At 36.4% G+C, this 14,725-nt stretch overlaps 1 protein-coding gene across 4 annotated transcripts in view; it reads right to left on the reverse strand.

Moving 5' to 3' along the window:
- WWP1 (WW domain containing E3 ubiquitin protein ligase 1) overlaps window positions 1-14,725 on the reverse strand; it is a 113,692-nt gene that overhangs the window by 9,005 nt on the left and 89,962 nt on the right. For all 4 annotated transcript variants that reach the window (XM_047725803.1, XM_047725804.1, XM_047725802.1 and 1 more), the window contains 5 exons: window positions 11,555-11,714; window positions 8,481-8,614; window positions 8,252-8,392; window positions 5,746-5,866; window positions 751-855 (listed from right to left, as the gene is read on the reverse strand). In XM_047725803.1, coding sequence (XP_047581759.1) covers window positions 751-855; window positions 5,746-5,866; window positions 8,252-8,392; window positions 8,481-8,614; window positions 11,555-11,714 — 661 coding nt within the window. The remainder of the gene's footprint in view (window positions 1-750; window positions 856-5,745; window positions 5,867-8,251; window positions 8,393-8,480; window positions 8,615-11,554; window positions 11,715-14,725) is intronic.

Here is a 14,725-nt window from a genome sequence, read left to right on the forward strand (position 1 = left end):
TATATAAACCTGAAGTTCAGTCACTGAATTGCTCTAATGAGTCTTAATTAGCAGATTTTTGTGAAGAATATCCCTGGCCTAGAGATTTTAAAATTCTTTAACACACAAAATGCAAAATCTAATAAAGTGTGCTTCAAGATTAGTATGCAAAACTTGGATGAGACCACCCTATTATAGTTTAAGCTAAAATACCAACAAAAGAGAAAGGGAGTAAGGGAGAGAAAGAAAAAAAGAAGTAATTCTTGGGCATTATCCTCTAGATTATTCTAATTCCCTAGCGTATTATCGCCTTCAAGTAACTGCATTGACTTTCTCATTAAAAAATCATACTACTGGGAGGCCTGGGTGACTCCACTTTTGATCTCAGCTCAAGTCTTGATCTCAGGGCCAATGGTAAGTTTAAGCCCCACACTGGAGTCCATGTACTTCCTCATGTACTTCCACAATTAACTAGAATTTATAGAATACTTTGATACTATTAGAAAAAATATGCTATACCTACAAGTATTACCATTGAACTACTACTTAAAGAAGATTCTGTCATTCATTCTCCCAACTGAGAAAACAAAATAAGCAATGGAAATTCCTTTAACAAATGTTCGCATATTCAACTTCTGATTTATAATTCAGAGACTAGAAACCCTGTCCAAAGGCAGTTTCAGTTTAAAAAATGAACTGTTTTTTTAAACCATGTCTCATGAGAAAACATTTTCTTTGAACCCTTTGTTTCAAAAAGATAAAAGCAAATACCTGCCAAAACCAAATGATTTGCTTGCTGTTTCTTGTATAATGTCGATACACAGTATTTCTCTGCCAATCTGCCAAGTCAACCTCCTGCATGCCACACAACATCACCTGGGAAATGAGCACAGTAGCAGATCAAGTACACAGTTCGTGAAGAGAGTAACTGTATGACTCTGACTTTCTAATGAATGCCTAGGCACATGCCTAATTATGTGCAACTAGGTGCACAACAACTAATGATCACAGTAAGCAGGTCCAACAAAATTTGTAGCAATTTAGAGTAAGGATTCTTTGGTATACTTTATCTTTTCCATGTTTACTGAACTCAGACTGAAAGCATTTAAAGTTATTGTTCTTCAAGAAAAACATTAGCTATGCTAAAAAAAAAACTCTTACAAAAAAAAAACCAAATTAGGTGCCCAAATTATTGTTAAGTTATAAACTTAAATATCTGGTTCTTTTTTTTCTTTTTAATCTATGCTACCTTCTCTATTTAAAGTTAAAAGTAACTTTTCCAGGCTTTGGGAATAAAATAGTCCATGTAAAATTTTCAAATAAGCCCAGTGTATTACATACGGAATGAAAGCTATTTTCATACGGAATGAAAGCTATTTTCAGCATAATGAGACAGTCTGATACTTATTTCCTTTCTCATTAACTTTGAGCTATAATTTATATGCAATAACATGCAGGTGTTTTAAGTAGAGTTAGATGCATTTTGACAGATACATACACCTATTTAACCACCACCACAATCAAGATATAAGATGCAGAATATACCCATTAGGTCCCTTTTTGCAGTCAAAAACACCATCTTCATCTTTGGCTCTAATATATGTATGTATGTATATATGTATATGTATGTACATACATATGAATATAAGTATTTCACTTGAGTAAATACCTAATAGTAGAACTGCTAGGGCACAGAGGCTGATATATATGTTTAGCATTATATGAAACTTCCAACATCCCCAAGTGGTATTTCACTTAGTTTTAAATCGCATTTCACCGATAACAAATGAATATGTTTCATATGTTTACTTGCAATCATTGCTTCCTTTGTGAAATGAGTCTTTGACCAGTCCAGAAAATTTTTATCTTTTTACTGATTTGTAAGTTTTTACATATATTATATATATGAAATATATAGTAATATAATGAATATATTACACAAACTTTTTATATAAAATAAAATATATAAATCTAAAATATATAATTATATATGATACATATTATATATGAAATATATAAAAATAAATTATATGAAATAACTTATTTGTAATGAAATCTAATACTTAATTCCTCTCAATATTTAATGTAATAATATATGTAATATAATGTGTGGCTAATTGTTTTGTGTTCTTCCCAAGAAACTTCTGCCCATACTAAGATTTTTCTCTTTTTTTTTAGCTTTCATATTTACATTTATGTTTTAAATTAATCTTTCTGGGGCGACTGAGTGGCTCAGTAGTTAGGCGTCTGCCTTTGACTCAGGTCATGATCCCGGGATCCTGGGATGGAGCCCTGAATTGAGCTGCGTGCTCAGCGGGGAAGCCTGCTTCTTCCTCTCCCACTTCCCCTGCTAGTGTTCCCTCTCTCACTGTGTGTGTGTGTGTGTGTGTGTGTGTGTGTGTGTGTGTGTCAAATAAATAAATAAATAAATAAATCTACCTTTAGAAAGAATTAGTCTTTCTTCCATGGGCTAAAATAGGGGGTCAAGGTGAATTTTCCAATATATGGACAGCTAGTTGATCCAGAAGCATTTGTTTAAAAGATTCTCTCTTTCTCCACTAAAAAAATATTAGCATTTGTGTTGAAAATCATACACCCACATATGATAAATATATATGTGGGTCTATTTCTGGATTCTCTCAGTGTTCCACTGATGTATTTGTGTATCCTTTCAAAAATACATTATCTCAATTACTGTGGCTTAATAACAATTTTTGAAATCAGACAGTGAAATCCCCCAAGTCTATCCTTTTTCAAAATTAATTGTGGAATGCCTGAGTGGCTCAGTTGGTTAAGCGTCTCCCTTCCACTCAAGTCATGATCTCAGGGTTCTGGGACTGAGTGCTGCAATGAGAATCCATGCTCAGCAGGGAGCCTGCTTCTCTGTCTGCTGCTGCCTCTATCTGTGTACACCCTCTCTCTGACAAATTAAAAATAAAAAAAAATAAAATCAGCTTATCTAACACCTTCGTATTTCCTTGTAATTTTAGAATCAGCCTATCTATTATTACAAAAAATTCTTCCAGGATGCTGACTGGGATTGCACTGAACATACAGATCAATTTGGAGAGAAATGACATTTTGTAACGTTGAGTCTTATAGTACATAACATGATGTATTTCTTCATTATAAAGTCATCTTTAATTTTTCTGAGCAATGTTTTGTGTTTTTAGGTATAGAGCTCTTGCATGCTCTTGTTTAAACTTGTTTATTTTTTGGATACTTTATTACATAAAACTTTAAGATTTCAATTTCCAAGTGTTGCTGGTACACAGAAGATATACTTGATTTTTAAATTACTGGCCTTCTATTCTGTACTCTTGCTAAATTCACTGTTATTTCTAGTAGGTGGTTTTGTTTTTGGGGTTTTTTTTTTTTTTTTGGTAGGTTCGTTAGGATTTTCTAGGTTGACAATCATGTTATCATCCATGAATAAAGGCCACTTTTTACTCCTTTCCAGTCTCTATGCTTTTTATTTCTACTATTGTCTCACTGCACTGGCTGGGCCATCTGGTACTATGGGGAATATAAAGGATGAGGTTAGGTTGCCCTCTTCCCAACCTCAATATGAAATATTCATGGTGTCACCAATTAGAGTGATGTCAGGGTGTACCTTTTTTTGTTGATGCCCTTTAACAAACTGAGAAAGTTACCCTCTAGTCCTAGTGTGATGAGAGTTTTTACAAAGAATGATTGTTACATCTTCTCAGTTTAAACAGATTTTAACTCGTAAAGAGCCAAAACTATGATAACCATTATTTGGAATAATGATATGCATGTCCACTACTGTGATATTTTTCAGGGTTAAGAGAGATGATGACTGGAAGTAAAAGAGCAATAGACTAGGAATAACAATCAACATAAAGCAAAACAACAAAAACATCCATATTTTCTCACAGCTCTGTACTATGAGCTAACGCCAGATCAGTAACCTATAAGAGCTTTAGTTTCTTTATGTGTTAAAGGAAATTATCATATGGCCCAACTATTTTACAGGGTTATGTGTGAGGCAACTGTAAACTCTACCAAAAGCTATATAAAAGTATGCGCCTATTTATATCCTTTTACATCTACTGTCTTAGTTTCATCTGTGCTCTATGTTGGACTCTGGCCATGACGTTGCTCTTTAACTAGGTGGGCCTCTAAAATAGGAGCTTTTAATGGGTGTATGGAATATTTTAGGTATATGCATTTTGAAGACAAAAATTATTTTCTTCAGATTCTTAATTCTGTGATTAAAAAAAGATGAATAGTACTCTAAAAAATATCTTCCATTTTATTCTTCTGATGTGTTTCTGTTAATCTTACAGTCAAGCTATTAATAGAAAGAGACGTTCATTAACCAGATTTATAGAGTCTACATCATCATCCAGTCTCAGAGTCCTGATTTTCATGTACTTGCCGGTTTCCAGAAGGCTAGGTTTCTATATAGGAATATTACTGTATATAATATGTAATGCTAATTTTTCATATGCACATTTGAGTATATGAACAAACCAAGTTTCTTAACGGAGAACTGAAGATGGCTAAAGTTAAGATGGTGCATCCAAAGGAGGCAGAGAATACCAAGGAATACCCTAACGGCCCTGCCTATGTTCTAATCTATATGGCAAAAGAAGACTTAAAGAATTCACCATAACTAATCATTAGAGAAATACGAATCAAAACCACAATGGGGTTATCACCTTACATCCATGAGGGTTGGCTACTGTAACAAAGCAAAGCAGAAAATAACAAGTGTGGGCAAAGATGTGCAAAAATTGGAATCCTTGCACACTTTTGGTAGGAATGCAATATATGGTATAGCCACCGCGGGTAACGGGTAGTTCCTAGAATAAATACAGAATTACTTTATGATCCAGCAATACCACTCCTGGGTATATACTCCAAACAACTGAGAACAGTCTCTAAGAGATATGTAAAATATCCATGTTCATAGCAGTATTATTCACAATAACCAAAAGGTAGATGCAAACCAAATATCCAGTGACTGATGAGGATAAACAAAATGTGGTATATACATATAATGGAATACTATTCAGCCCTAAAAAGGAAAGAAATTCTTACATATGCTACAGTATGGATAAACTATGATGACATTAAGTGAAATGAGCCAGTCACAGTAAGATGAATACTGCACGAGGTCACTTACAGATTATCAAGAGTAGTCAAACTCATAGTAAGTAGAATGATGGGGCCAGGGAAGGAGAAAAGGGGAGTTGCTTAATGGATATAGAGTGGCAGTTCTGCAAAATGAAAATCCTTGAGACTGGCTGCACAATAATGTGAGTAATCTTAATATTACAGAATTATACACTTAGAAATGTTCAAAATGGTAAATTCTGTTATGTGTATTTTACTCTCTCCCATCCCCCCAGAAAAGAGTTTCTGATATACTTCTAAAAAGTCTAAACACAATTAAGACCACTAAGAACTTATGACCTAAAGAAACAATCTTTGGGGCAACTCATCAGAAAACCAGAATTTCAGTAAGTTCCCCAAGTTATTAATAAGGCAACACTCTTCAGGCTCCCTAACAACAGGCACTGATTAGTGTTTTTGTACCTATGACATCATTATGATTCAGAGAACTTAAGACCATCACCCCATGCTAGGATTTCAATCCCCCCTGAACACTGGCATGAATAAGAGGATTCAAGACTATGCCACATCATTTAAAAATGTGTGGACATCCTCCTGTAGAAGCACAAAAACAGTTCATCCTCCCAGTAACATTTCCTAAAGAGCATAATAAAAAAGCCTCACCTCTAATTCTTTCTCATCAAAGTACTGCAGCCATTGAAGAGGGACGACTTCATTGAAACCATCAAGGAAAGCTTTGGTCTGTTCCTGCACTCCTCGAGAAAAACGCCACTCTGTCATTAAACTGAAAATAAAAATGTTATTTAAAAATAATTTGTCATGAGAGGTGAAAGCTTAGAAACACCAAGTACTTCTGAAATTCCTTCTCTTTTTCCAAGTATATATATATATAACACAATACATATATATGTTGATGTTGTGTATGTAAGTAGTTTTAAGCGTTAACACATGCTTCCCCATGAGGAAATCAGTTCCAGCACATCAGTAGCTAAAAAGGATGCTCTTCAAAATAGGAAGATTTTTATCTGTTAGTAAAACAGCCACATTTGAGCACTTATTTCCTGTACGTGTGTAAACAAATAATCCCAAGTAGTGTGTGCTGACACAGTAAGGGAAAGGCTACAGTCACTCAACAGGTTCTCATTCCATCACCAAGGAAGACCAGAGAAGGTCTGAAGCGGGAGAACTGGTTCTCTACATGCTCATTTTATTAGAGAAAACATGAAGATTTCCTAACAGAACAGAAAAAAGAAGATGAAAATAAAACATTCTGAGGAGACATAAAAAGCAGAGGTCGAGGAGGGAAACGTAATGAAGCAATAAGGAAAAGAATCTGTATGGCAACGCAGAACCTCCACAAGGGGCCTCTCACTGATAGTAGTAAATGGGTCTGGAGGTCCCTGAGAGGAACAGCACAGGCTACTGATGAGGAGAAGCCAGCGATACCAGCAGATAAAAGAAAGGCAATTCATCCACATTCCTCTGCTTCTTGGGTCATCTTGTCTGCTAAGGCAAACCTTTCATCCTTGCCGCCTCCATAACTGTTGTTCATCAAGTACTTGTCCTCTTTTGCCCATGCCCTCAACTCTACCTTCCTATCCTCTTCCCATTTACCCACATGGGTGCTCAGACTATTATTTTCCAAAACCCTTCCTTCAACCCAGTATTTCTTTTTAATTATTCTCTCTCCTCTCTTTACCACCACTCCAATTAAAAGAGTACTCTATATGTCACTGCCTCTACTTACAACCTCCTGTTCACCCCAATTTTAAACCACTCTAATGGTCTGGGACTTTCAACATCTTTCCCAGGGGGAAAAACAAAACAACTTTCTTCATAAATGCCACCAAAGAGCTCTAAATTGTCGAGATGCCCTCTTCAAAATTACTCCCACCGCATGAACTTCCTGAACGCTGGGCGTCAGCATTCCCAAGCCTCATGTAGTTCTTCCCTGGTCAGTATCACCATTCCTGATCTGATCTAACTTTGGCTACTCCTTTGTTTTCTTTACTGGTTTCACTATTCCAGAAATATTTATCACTGAGATCTCTGCCTTCTTTTCTCACTATTTACTACTTGAAGATGCTATCATCAATTACCTAAGTTTTAACTATCATAGAAAAGCCAATAATTCTTAAATTCCCAAATCCTGCTTTCCTCCTAAGATATTAAAGTCCTCTCTCCTTGGATATCCTGCTAAAACATGCAACTATTAACCAATCCAGAAACCTCAAATACTTCATTTGCTGGTATTTTCCCTACTACATGTAATTGGTCATGGAATCTGAACTATTCTATTCCTGTAATATCCTCAAAACTCCATTCCCTCATTTTCATCTCTACAGTGTCTTATTTCAGGCCTACGATACTCAATTTCTAGGAGAATGAAAGAGCCTCTGTGTTCTGATCTCTGAGTACTTCTTCCATTCATTCATCTATCCCTCCCAGTTTGTCCTCCACAAAGATACCAGAATAAGCCTTCCAGAAACAATTCTGATCATCCCATCTTGATTGTGGTTAGTTTTTGATCACTCTTATATTAGAGCACATTTAGGAAATGGATATTTAGATAACCATCATTACACAGTAAGTGAAGAAAATCCATATGGTGCAGGATCATGGAATTCAAGGGAACAAAGAGTTTCAAGACAGAGGCTGTGGGAGGTACTGTGAAAAGACTAAGTTAAAGAGGAAAAGTGAGCTGGAAGAGGAAAAGTGAGCTGCTGGGCACAGGCTGGCTGAGGAATGGGCTTCGCTACTACCTGACAGAGCACCCTGGGTGCTTCATTTAGAAATAAAGAAACTGCACAGTCTTTGCAAAGCCCTTTTTAGCCCCACAGTTCCATAAATTTTGATCTGGACAAAGGTTAGAATGCTTAGAGCAAGCAGAAGTGAGAAAGTGAAGGTCACCATACTGTCTTATTTCAAGAACACTGATACTGTCGAGAAGAACTTAAATAAGTCAAAGAACTTATTTTAGTACATTTGAATTTTTGAGTCCTGTCAGAGTAGAGAGCAATTGACAAAAAAGGATAAACGGAAGGAGGAATGAATGCGCAACAGCTTCCCAGAGGAGTGAACATGGGGTCAAATTAAAGGCACAGATAGAGTAGTTCTGACATACTCCAGAAGCTCTGGAGATTAAGGTCAATCAGATGTATCACCTTACCCGATATATTCATCTTTGTTCTCCTCAGTCACCAGGATATTGGAACCTCCTAACTTCAGGTCATGCGAAGTAACCTTTCCCAAAATTTCCATGTCAACAGAAAAGTACATTTCTAAGCCACATTCTTCAATGTTGTTATCTCTGGGTGATACAAATGTGTATCAACTAATTAACATGGTATCTAAATTGGCTTCAAGAAAATGTGTTATTGAAAGATAAATCTTCAAACCTTATCCAGATAAGAGAGTTGTAAAATTCAGTATCAATAGATTCCAAATCCTTAATAGTCAATTTTTTACTTAGCATACGCTTGTAGAATGGTAAAGAGAAACCAGTATCAATAAACTTCCCATGAAAAAGTGCCTGCCAAGAGAAATAAAAAATTTTGCTTAAAAATTTATAAAACAGTATTTTTCTTATTCAGAGCACAATAACAGAAATCATGAGGCTTCACAGGCCAAAATAAGCACTTAATAAAAGTAACCAGGATAAATCATGAAAACCAAAATATTATGTAAAATGCTAAGTATGAAACACAAATTACGGAGTTAAATGACTTCAAACACTTAACTCTATCATGTCCTATCAATAACTGTCAACGAGAATGGTAAAAGAACAGTACCAAAACCGCACTCTTTCTAGTATGTTTTATAAATTAAATTAGCCTAAATGGATGCAGAAATACAGATGGAGCCTCAGGGCTCCTGTGCATGCACCTGGCAAGACTGACCCCATTTGCCTTCCTTCTGCTCACAACAGCCAACATAGGAAGCACCAGACCCCCTCACACCCCGACTCTCACCACCAACTGCCCATCCATCTCAATATCCAATTCCATTTCTCACACCTCCCTAACTCCCAAAACCATCTATATGCTTGCCTTCTAAAGCTCGTGATCCATCATTAACAAAATCCCCCACACACTCCTTCCCGGAAGACACTTTAGCATCTTGATTTAACAAACATCTTTGCTTCCACCCCAAGTCCTCCCACAGGGGTGCTGTTTCTCTCCCATCCCCCTCATGTCAACAGGCCTGGAAGTAGGGCAGGTGTTGCTCATTACTAATTCCTTCTCCCCAAATCTGCCCATCTTAAAGCTCCTCATAGCTTCATACTTCCATGAGTGGCTCATGGCCACATCCCTGCACCTACTTTGCTGCCATCAACCCTAGATCTCTGAGTTTCTCCTTATTACTCCCTCAATGCTGTGTTCTTCTACACCACCATCTAATTTTAGACATTTCAATATCTACAATGATGATTTGCTTAATACCCTTTTTAGTCCTTTCAGTAACCTTAGTCTTTCACTTAGCTAAACATTTTTGACATCAGATACTGTTACTAGCAATAACAGCATTCTTTCACAAACTCAATTTCAAACATCACCTTATTTCCTAGCTTACTGCCTTTTGCAGTGATATTTGCAATTTCTGATCCCCCTTGGATCTAAACAATACATGCAACCTTATCACTATCTCTCAGCTTCTCAACAAAGTTATTCTCTCCTTATTCAGTTTTTTTTTTTTTTAAAGATTTTATTTATTGATTTGACAGAGAGAGATCACAAGTAGACAGAGAGGCAGGCAGAGAGAGAGAGAGGGAAACAGGCTCCCTGCCGAGCAGAGAGCCCGATGCGGGACTCGATCCCAGGACCCTGAGATCATGACCTGAGCCGAAGGCAGCGGCTTAACCCACTGAGCCACCCAGGAGCCCCTCCTTATTCAGTTTTGATTCCATCATCAAATCACTAAAGTTACTCCAGCGTATACCTTCAAACCCAGCCTCTCCTCAAAGAAATTCTGGCAAAATCCAAAGCCCAGGTAAACACAACCCTTAACCTACTGCATGCCTATGCCTATAGGTATTGGAACATGCTAGAAATGCATACACAACCATGCTGACTAGTTCATAACCAACAACCTCCAGCAGGAACTTACTGCTGCCTGATAACTGTATCTCCCCACTGTACTCTCTCTCCCAGGTGACTATTATTCCTCAAATACTTTTCCCTACTCTTCACTCTGAGCTAATGATCTTGCTTTCTATATCACTGAGGAAACAGAAGCCACCAGAAGATAATTTTTGTGTTCCACCACATCTGCTCACTACTAGCATCTGAATCTATATACTCTATTATCTCATACTTCTATGTGTGCCACACAGATCTCTTCATCTCTCCTACTCATTGTCACTGCTCCCATATTCCCTATCCCTTTGACTTCATCAAATTCTTTCTTCTTACTTATCATTATCTGCATGTAAATGTTTTATTCTCATGACATTCCCTGCTCAAAACCCTTTTGTGAATTTCCAGAAGTCCCACACAGTACCTTTCAATCCCATCTCCCACCAAATTCTCTCTCATATACTCTGCTCTACACATGCCATTTTTCAATCAAAAATATAATTCTCAGTCATTAACGGCTGCCTTCAGCTCAGGTCATGATCCCAGGGTCCTGGGATCAAGTCCCCACCAGGCTCCCTGCTCAGCGGAGACCCTCCTTCTCCCTCTCCCTCTGCCTGCCACTCTGCCTACTTGTGCTGTCAAATAAATAAATAAAGTCTTTAAAAAAAAAACCAAAAAGAAAAATATAATTCCACACTGGAACCTTTTTTTTTCCTGTTCCTTTATGTCTAGAATGTTATTCTCCAAGATATATGCATCATTCAATCCCTTGCTTTCACGTTTCTGTTCATGTGTTACCCCCCCCAAGAGTCCACCTCTAATCATGCCATATAAAAAAGCAACATTCCTTTTCCCTCAGCACATACTTATGTGTTATTCTGTCTCCCTCTGATAGAATTTAGATCCCTGAGAGCAGGGACTGTGTCTTTTTATCATGGTCTCATCTCTGTCATACAATGATACCATAGTCGATACTTAATAAATATTTGCTAAGTGAATAGACAGAAAGTACAAATAAATACAACATTTCTGAAAAGACAAGAGTCCCACAAGAGTTTCTGCAAAGCTCTAAGAACTCCCAAAACATCAGTCAAGTGCAACTGTTAATACAACTCAGATTTTCTTTTTATTCATAAGTAGTCACACCATAATTAAACTTTAATTTATAAAATAAAAGGACTTTTAAAGACTAAGTGGCTGCATTGATAATCCTTGTATTCATAATCTTGATTTCATACAGGTACTCCAAAAATATGGTACTCTCCTTTCTAGGCAAACTTCCTTGGTAACAAAATGTGTGAACACACATAACCAAGGATAACATGGATCATTAAGTCCACTCCAAAATACTTCTGAAATAAGTTTAAATAAACAAATAGAAGAAAATAAGAACTTACCATAGCAATAAAGCGACCAATAAAACAGAAGTATGAAAGATGGTCTGGGTTAATGGTTGATGCTGGATTTATTTGAAGACAATAGTTGTTCTTGCCAGCATACTCAAATAAGCAATACATGGGGTTCAAAACTTCATGTGAAAGCAAGAAAAACCATTCTCTAAAAGAAAATAGTATTATTTTTTAGCATTCATACATACATGAATTTAAAAACAAATCTTAAATACACCCATACACACATCATCTCTCTGCTCAACAGCCTTTCGTAACTCTGCTGACCAATTCCTTAGCCCTCCAGTTAAGTCCTCCTAAGATCTGGCCCTCTACTCAGTTACCTGCAGTTCCTATGATACCCAACTACAAACTTGGTGCTACTCACAGGTAACAGGCTTATTTCTCTGCCACACTTTTGTTTGGGTATGTCTCCTCAGTGTCAACTCAGCCTCGGTAGGTCCCACTTTTGCTTTCAGTCCAACTGAGACTCATCCCACTTTCATCATATTTGTTTGTATCAATCACTGAGCGCTTTGTGGTACTGTGATAACAATCACAATATTATTCATTTTCCTGCACATGACCTGCCCATCAACTAGACTAAAAGCTCCTCAAAAGCAAAAGCCATGTCTTCATATACATTTTTGTATCCTTTTTGTATCACAGGCATTCTAGGATCTACCTGCAGTCGGTTTTAGTTAAGTATCTGCTGCTGATACTGACATACACAGCACTGCTGCTATGCAACAGTTTTAGTTTTATTGCCAAAAATTACAAATGGAACTAAAACTAAAAACATGGCATCTTTAAATGTGATAAGCATTCTGTAACGTATCACCACCTACTTCCCCTTATTTAGCAAAGTCTAGTAATGAAATCCAACTAGATAAAAGATTAATAATTCATATCACAAAATAAACCCAATCTGCAAGACTTTCAATAGTAATTTCTTCTAAGCAGGGTTCCAAACTCAAATGCTTACAGTGATCAGTACACATGGCTTCTTTCTCTGTATGGGCTTCACATTCTCTACTTAGCCACAGTCCCCTCCATTAAGGAAGAATCCTTTCTAGGCAGATAATCACCATCCTTAGATGACAGTGCCGTGGTGTGCAGAGTGAAAAAGTGTATCTCTCCCACAGGGCTGAATCAGCTATGCAGATTCAGCCAAATGATGCCATGTGAGAAGGTGGGACTATGGGTCTAGGGTTTTTAAAGAGAAGCCAGAAATCTTGATTCTTAAGCATAATCTAGTGATTTTCTTTAATGCTGTCAAATAATGGAAAAAAATTTAAAATCACAATGGGAGCCATTATTAGGCAGGCTAAATCTGGCCTGGAAGCCCATTCACAAAAGCTTTTCTAAAGCTTTAAAAATACCATCTCAGAAACTGCCTGTCTGGTAGAGAAGAGAGTCTTTTCCTAAACAAAATCAACTAAGAAACGATAAACACCAATTCACAAAAACTAAATCCAGTCCCAAAGTAGTAGTTGAACCAAGTGACTTCCCACTGTGACAAGGCTCAGGTTAAAACAGGCCCCCAGGGGAAAGGACTGACAGATCTGTGATAATGGGTTCAGAGGCAAAAACAAAAACAAAACAGAAACCTAGAAATAAACTTTCTAGTTGCTGCAGATCACTTTTAGCAAACAGCAATTCAGCCCAGAGAAAACTGAATATATTCAAAAGAAGAAAGCCTATACTTGGTATCTGACCTATATACCCTGACATTGAAAGGAAAGAAAGAAAAATTATAACAAGAAGTGGAAGAGTTCACTTTCAGCATATCCTTTACTGTACTCTCAAATAAACTAAAGAGATAGTAGAGGTTAAAAAAAATTATGAGACAACAGATGAGGTAGCAGAGCCTAGAGAAGAAAATGAAGAAAACAGTAAAGCCACTAATGAAGAAAAATCACATTAGAAGCAACAAAATGTAGGGCAGTACTGCATACAGTGACATGAGGACAGGTTTGAGAAAATAAAAAAAAAACTGAAAAGAAAGATAAAAATAATCAGAGAAAAGATGACAGACATGTAAGACTGACAAAGAAGATTCCACATACCCATGACTGATGTTCCTGAAGAAAAATGGAACAAATGGAACAGAAAAAATATTCAAAGACATAATAGAAGAAAATTTCCCTTAAGTTAAGAAAGATCTTAATATGTTCCTAAGAAAAGATATAAAACAATCAACAATGAAATTAACGAACTTCAAGGAAAAGGACTGTGTGGGCATCCAAAGGGGAAAAAAAAAGTTTCCTACAAGGGGCTGGCCTTCTACTTCACCTGCTGTAACATTCAATGCTAGAAGACAGGGAAGTAATGTCTACAGAGCAGTCGAGAAACTACTGTTGCCTAAGAAATTTGTATCTAGTGAAGCTGTTTATATATAAAAGCAACAGAAAACACATTTTCAAACATGCAAAACTAAAGGACTGTATCACCCTTGTGAACTCCTGAATAAATCAAAACATGAAAACATGAATCAAAACTAAGAATTCGGGAATAAGAAAATCATGTTACCGAGTAACTGAATATATGCATTAAAACCCTCAAAACATAAAACTAAACCCAAACAGATGAGGTAACTGTAAGTACAGACAAACATACGAATGTTACAAAGTCAGACACTATAAAAAATAAAACCGTATTTCATTTCTAAGGTAGATCTTTTTAATATCTGAACATTCCTGAAATTGAGATAAATCACAATAGATGTGATATGATAGGTAGTGTTTCTTTTCTGAAAAAGCTTAATCATGGACTAGCGAAGAAAATATGCTAATTAACCAACTCTTATCCACAAATATGCTCCCATCTATCTCTTTTTGCCCGCTATACAGAAATTGTGATTTTGTAATTCTGTACACCTCTGAAATATTAGTTTAAAAAGATCTGTTCCTATGAAAAGGTTTAATTCTTTTAAAAGGTTTAATGAGGGTGTTCTGCTAAAAAACAAATTGTTGTCAAATATATTTGGGCAAAGCAAAAATTTTTATATAGTTATTCATTAAAAAAATTAAAAATTAAAAGGATTTCCACTCATATTGCTTCCCATTTTCTACTGTTAACCATGTATTTAATGAATGTGAAAAACTATTCTCAAAAGGACTCAGACTGGATTAAAACACAAACATAAAACACTGTTACATAGCAAAAATTCAGAAACAA

Source organism: Lutra lutra, chromosome 4, assembly GCF_902655055.1.
Source record: "Lutra lutra chromosome 4, mLutLut1.2, whole genome shotgun sequence".
In the NCBI taxonomy this organism is placed as follows: domain Eukaryota; kingdom Metazoa; phylum Chordata; class Mammalia; order Carnivora; family Mustelidae; genus Lutra; species Lutra lutra.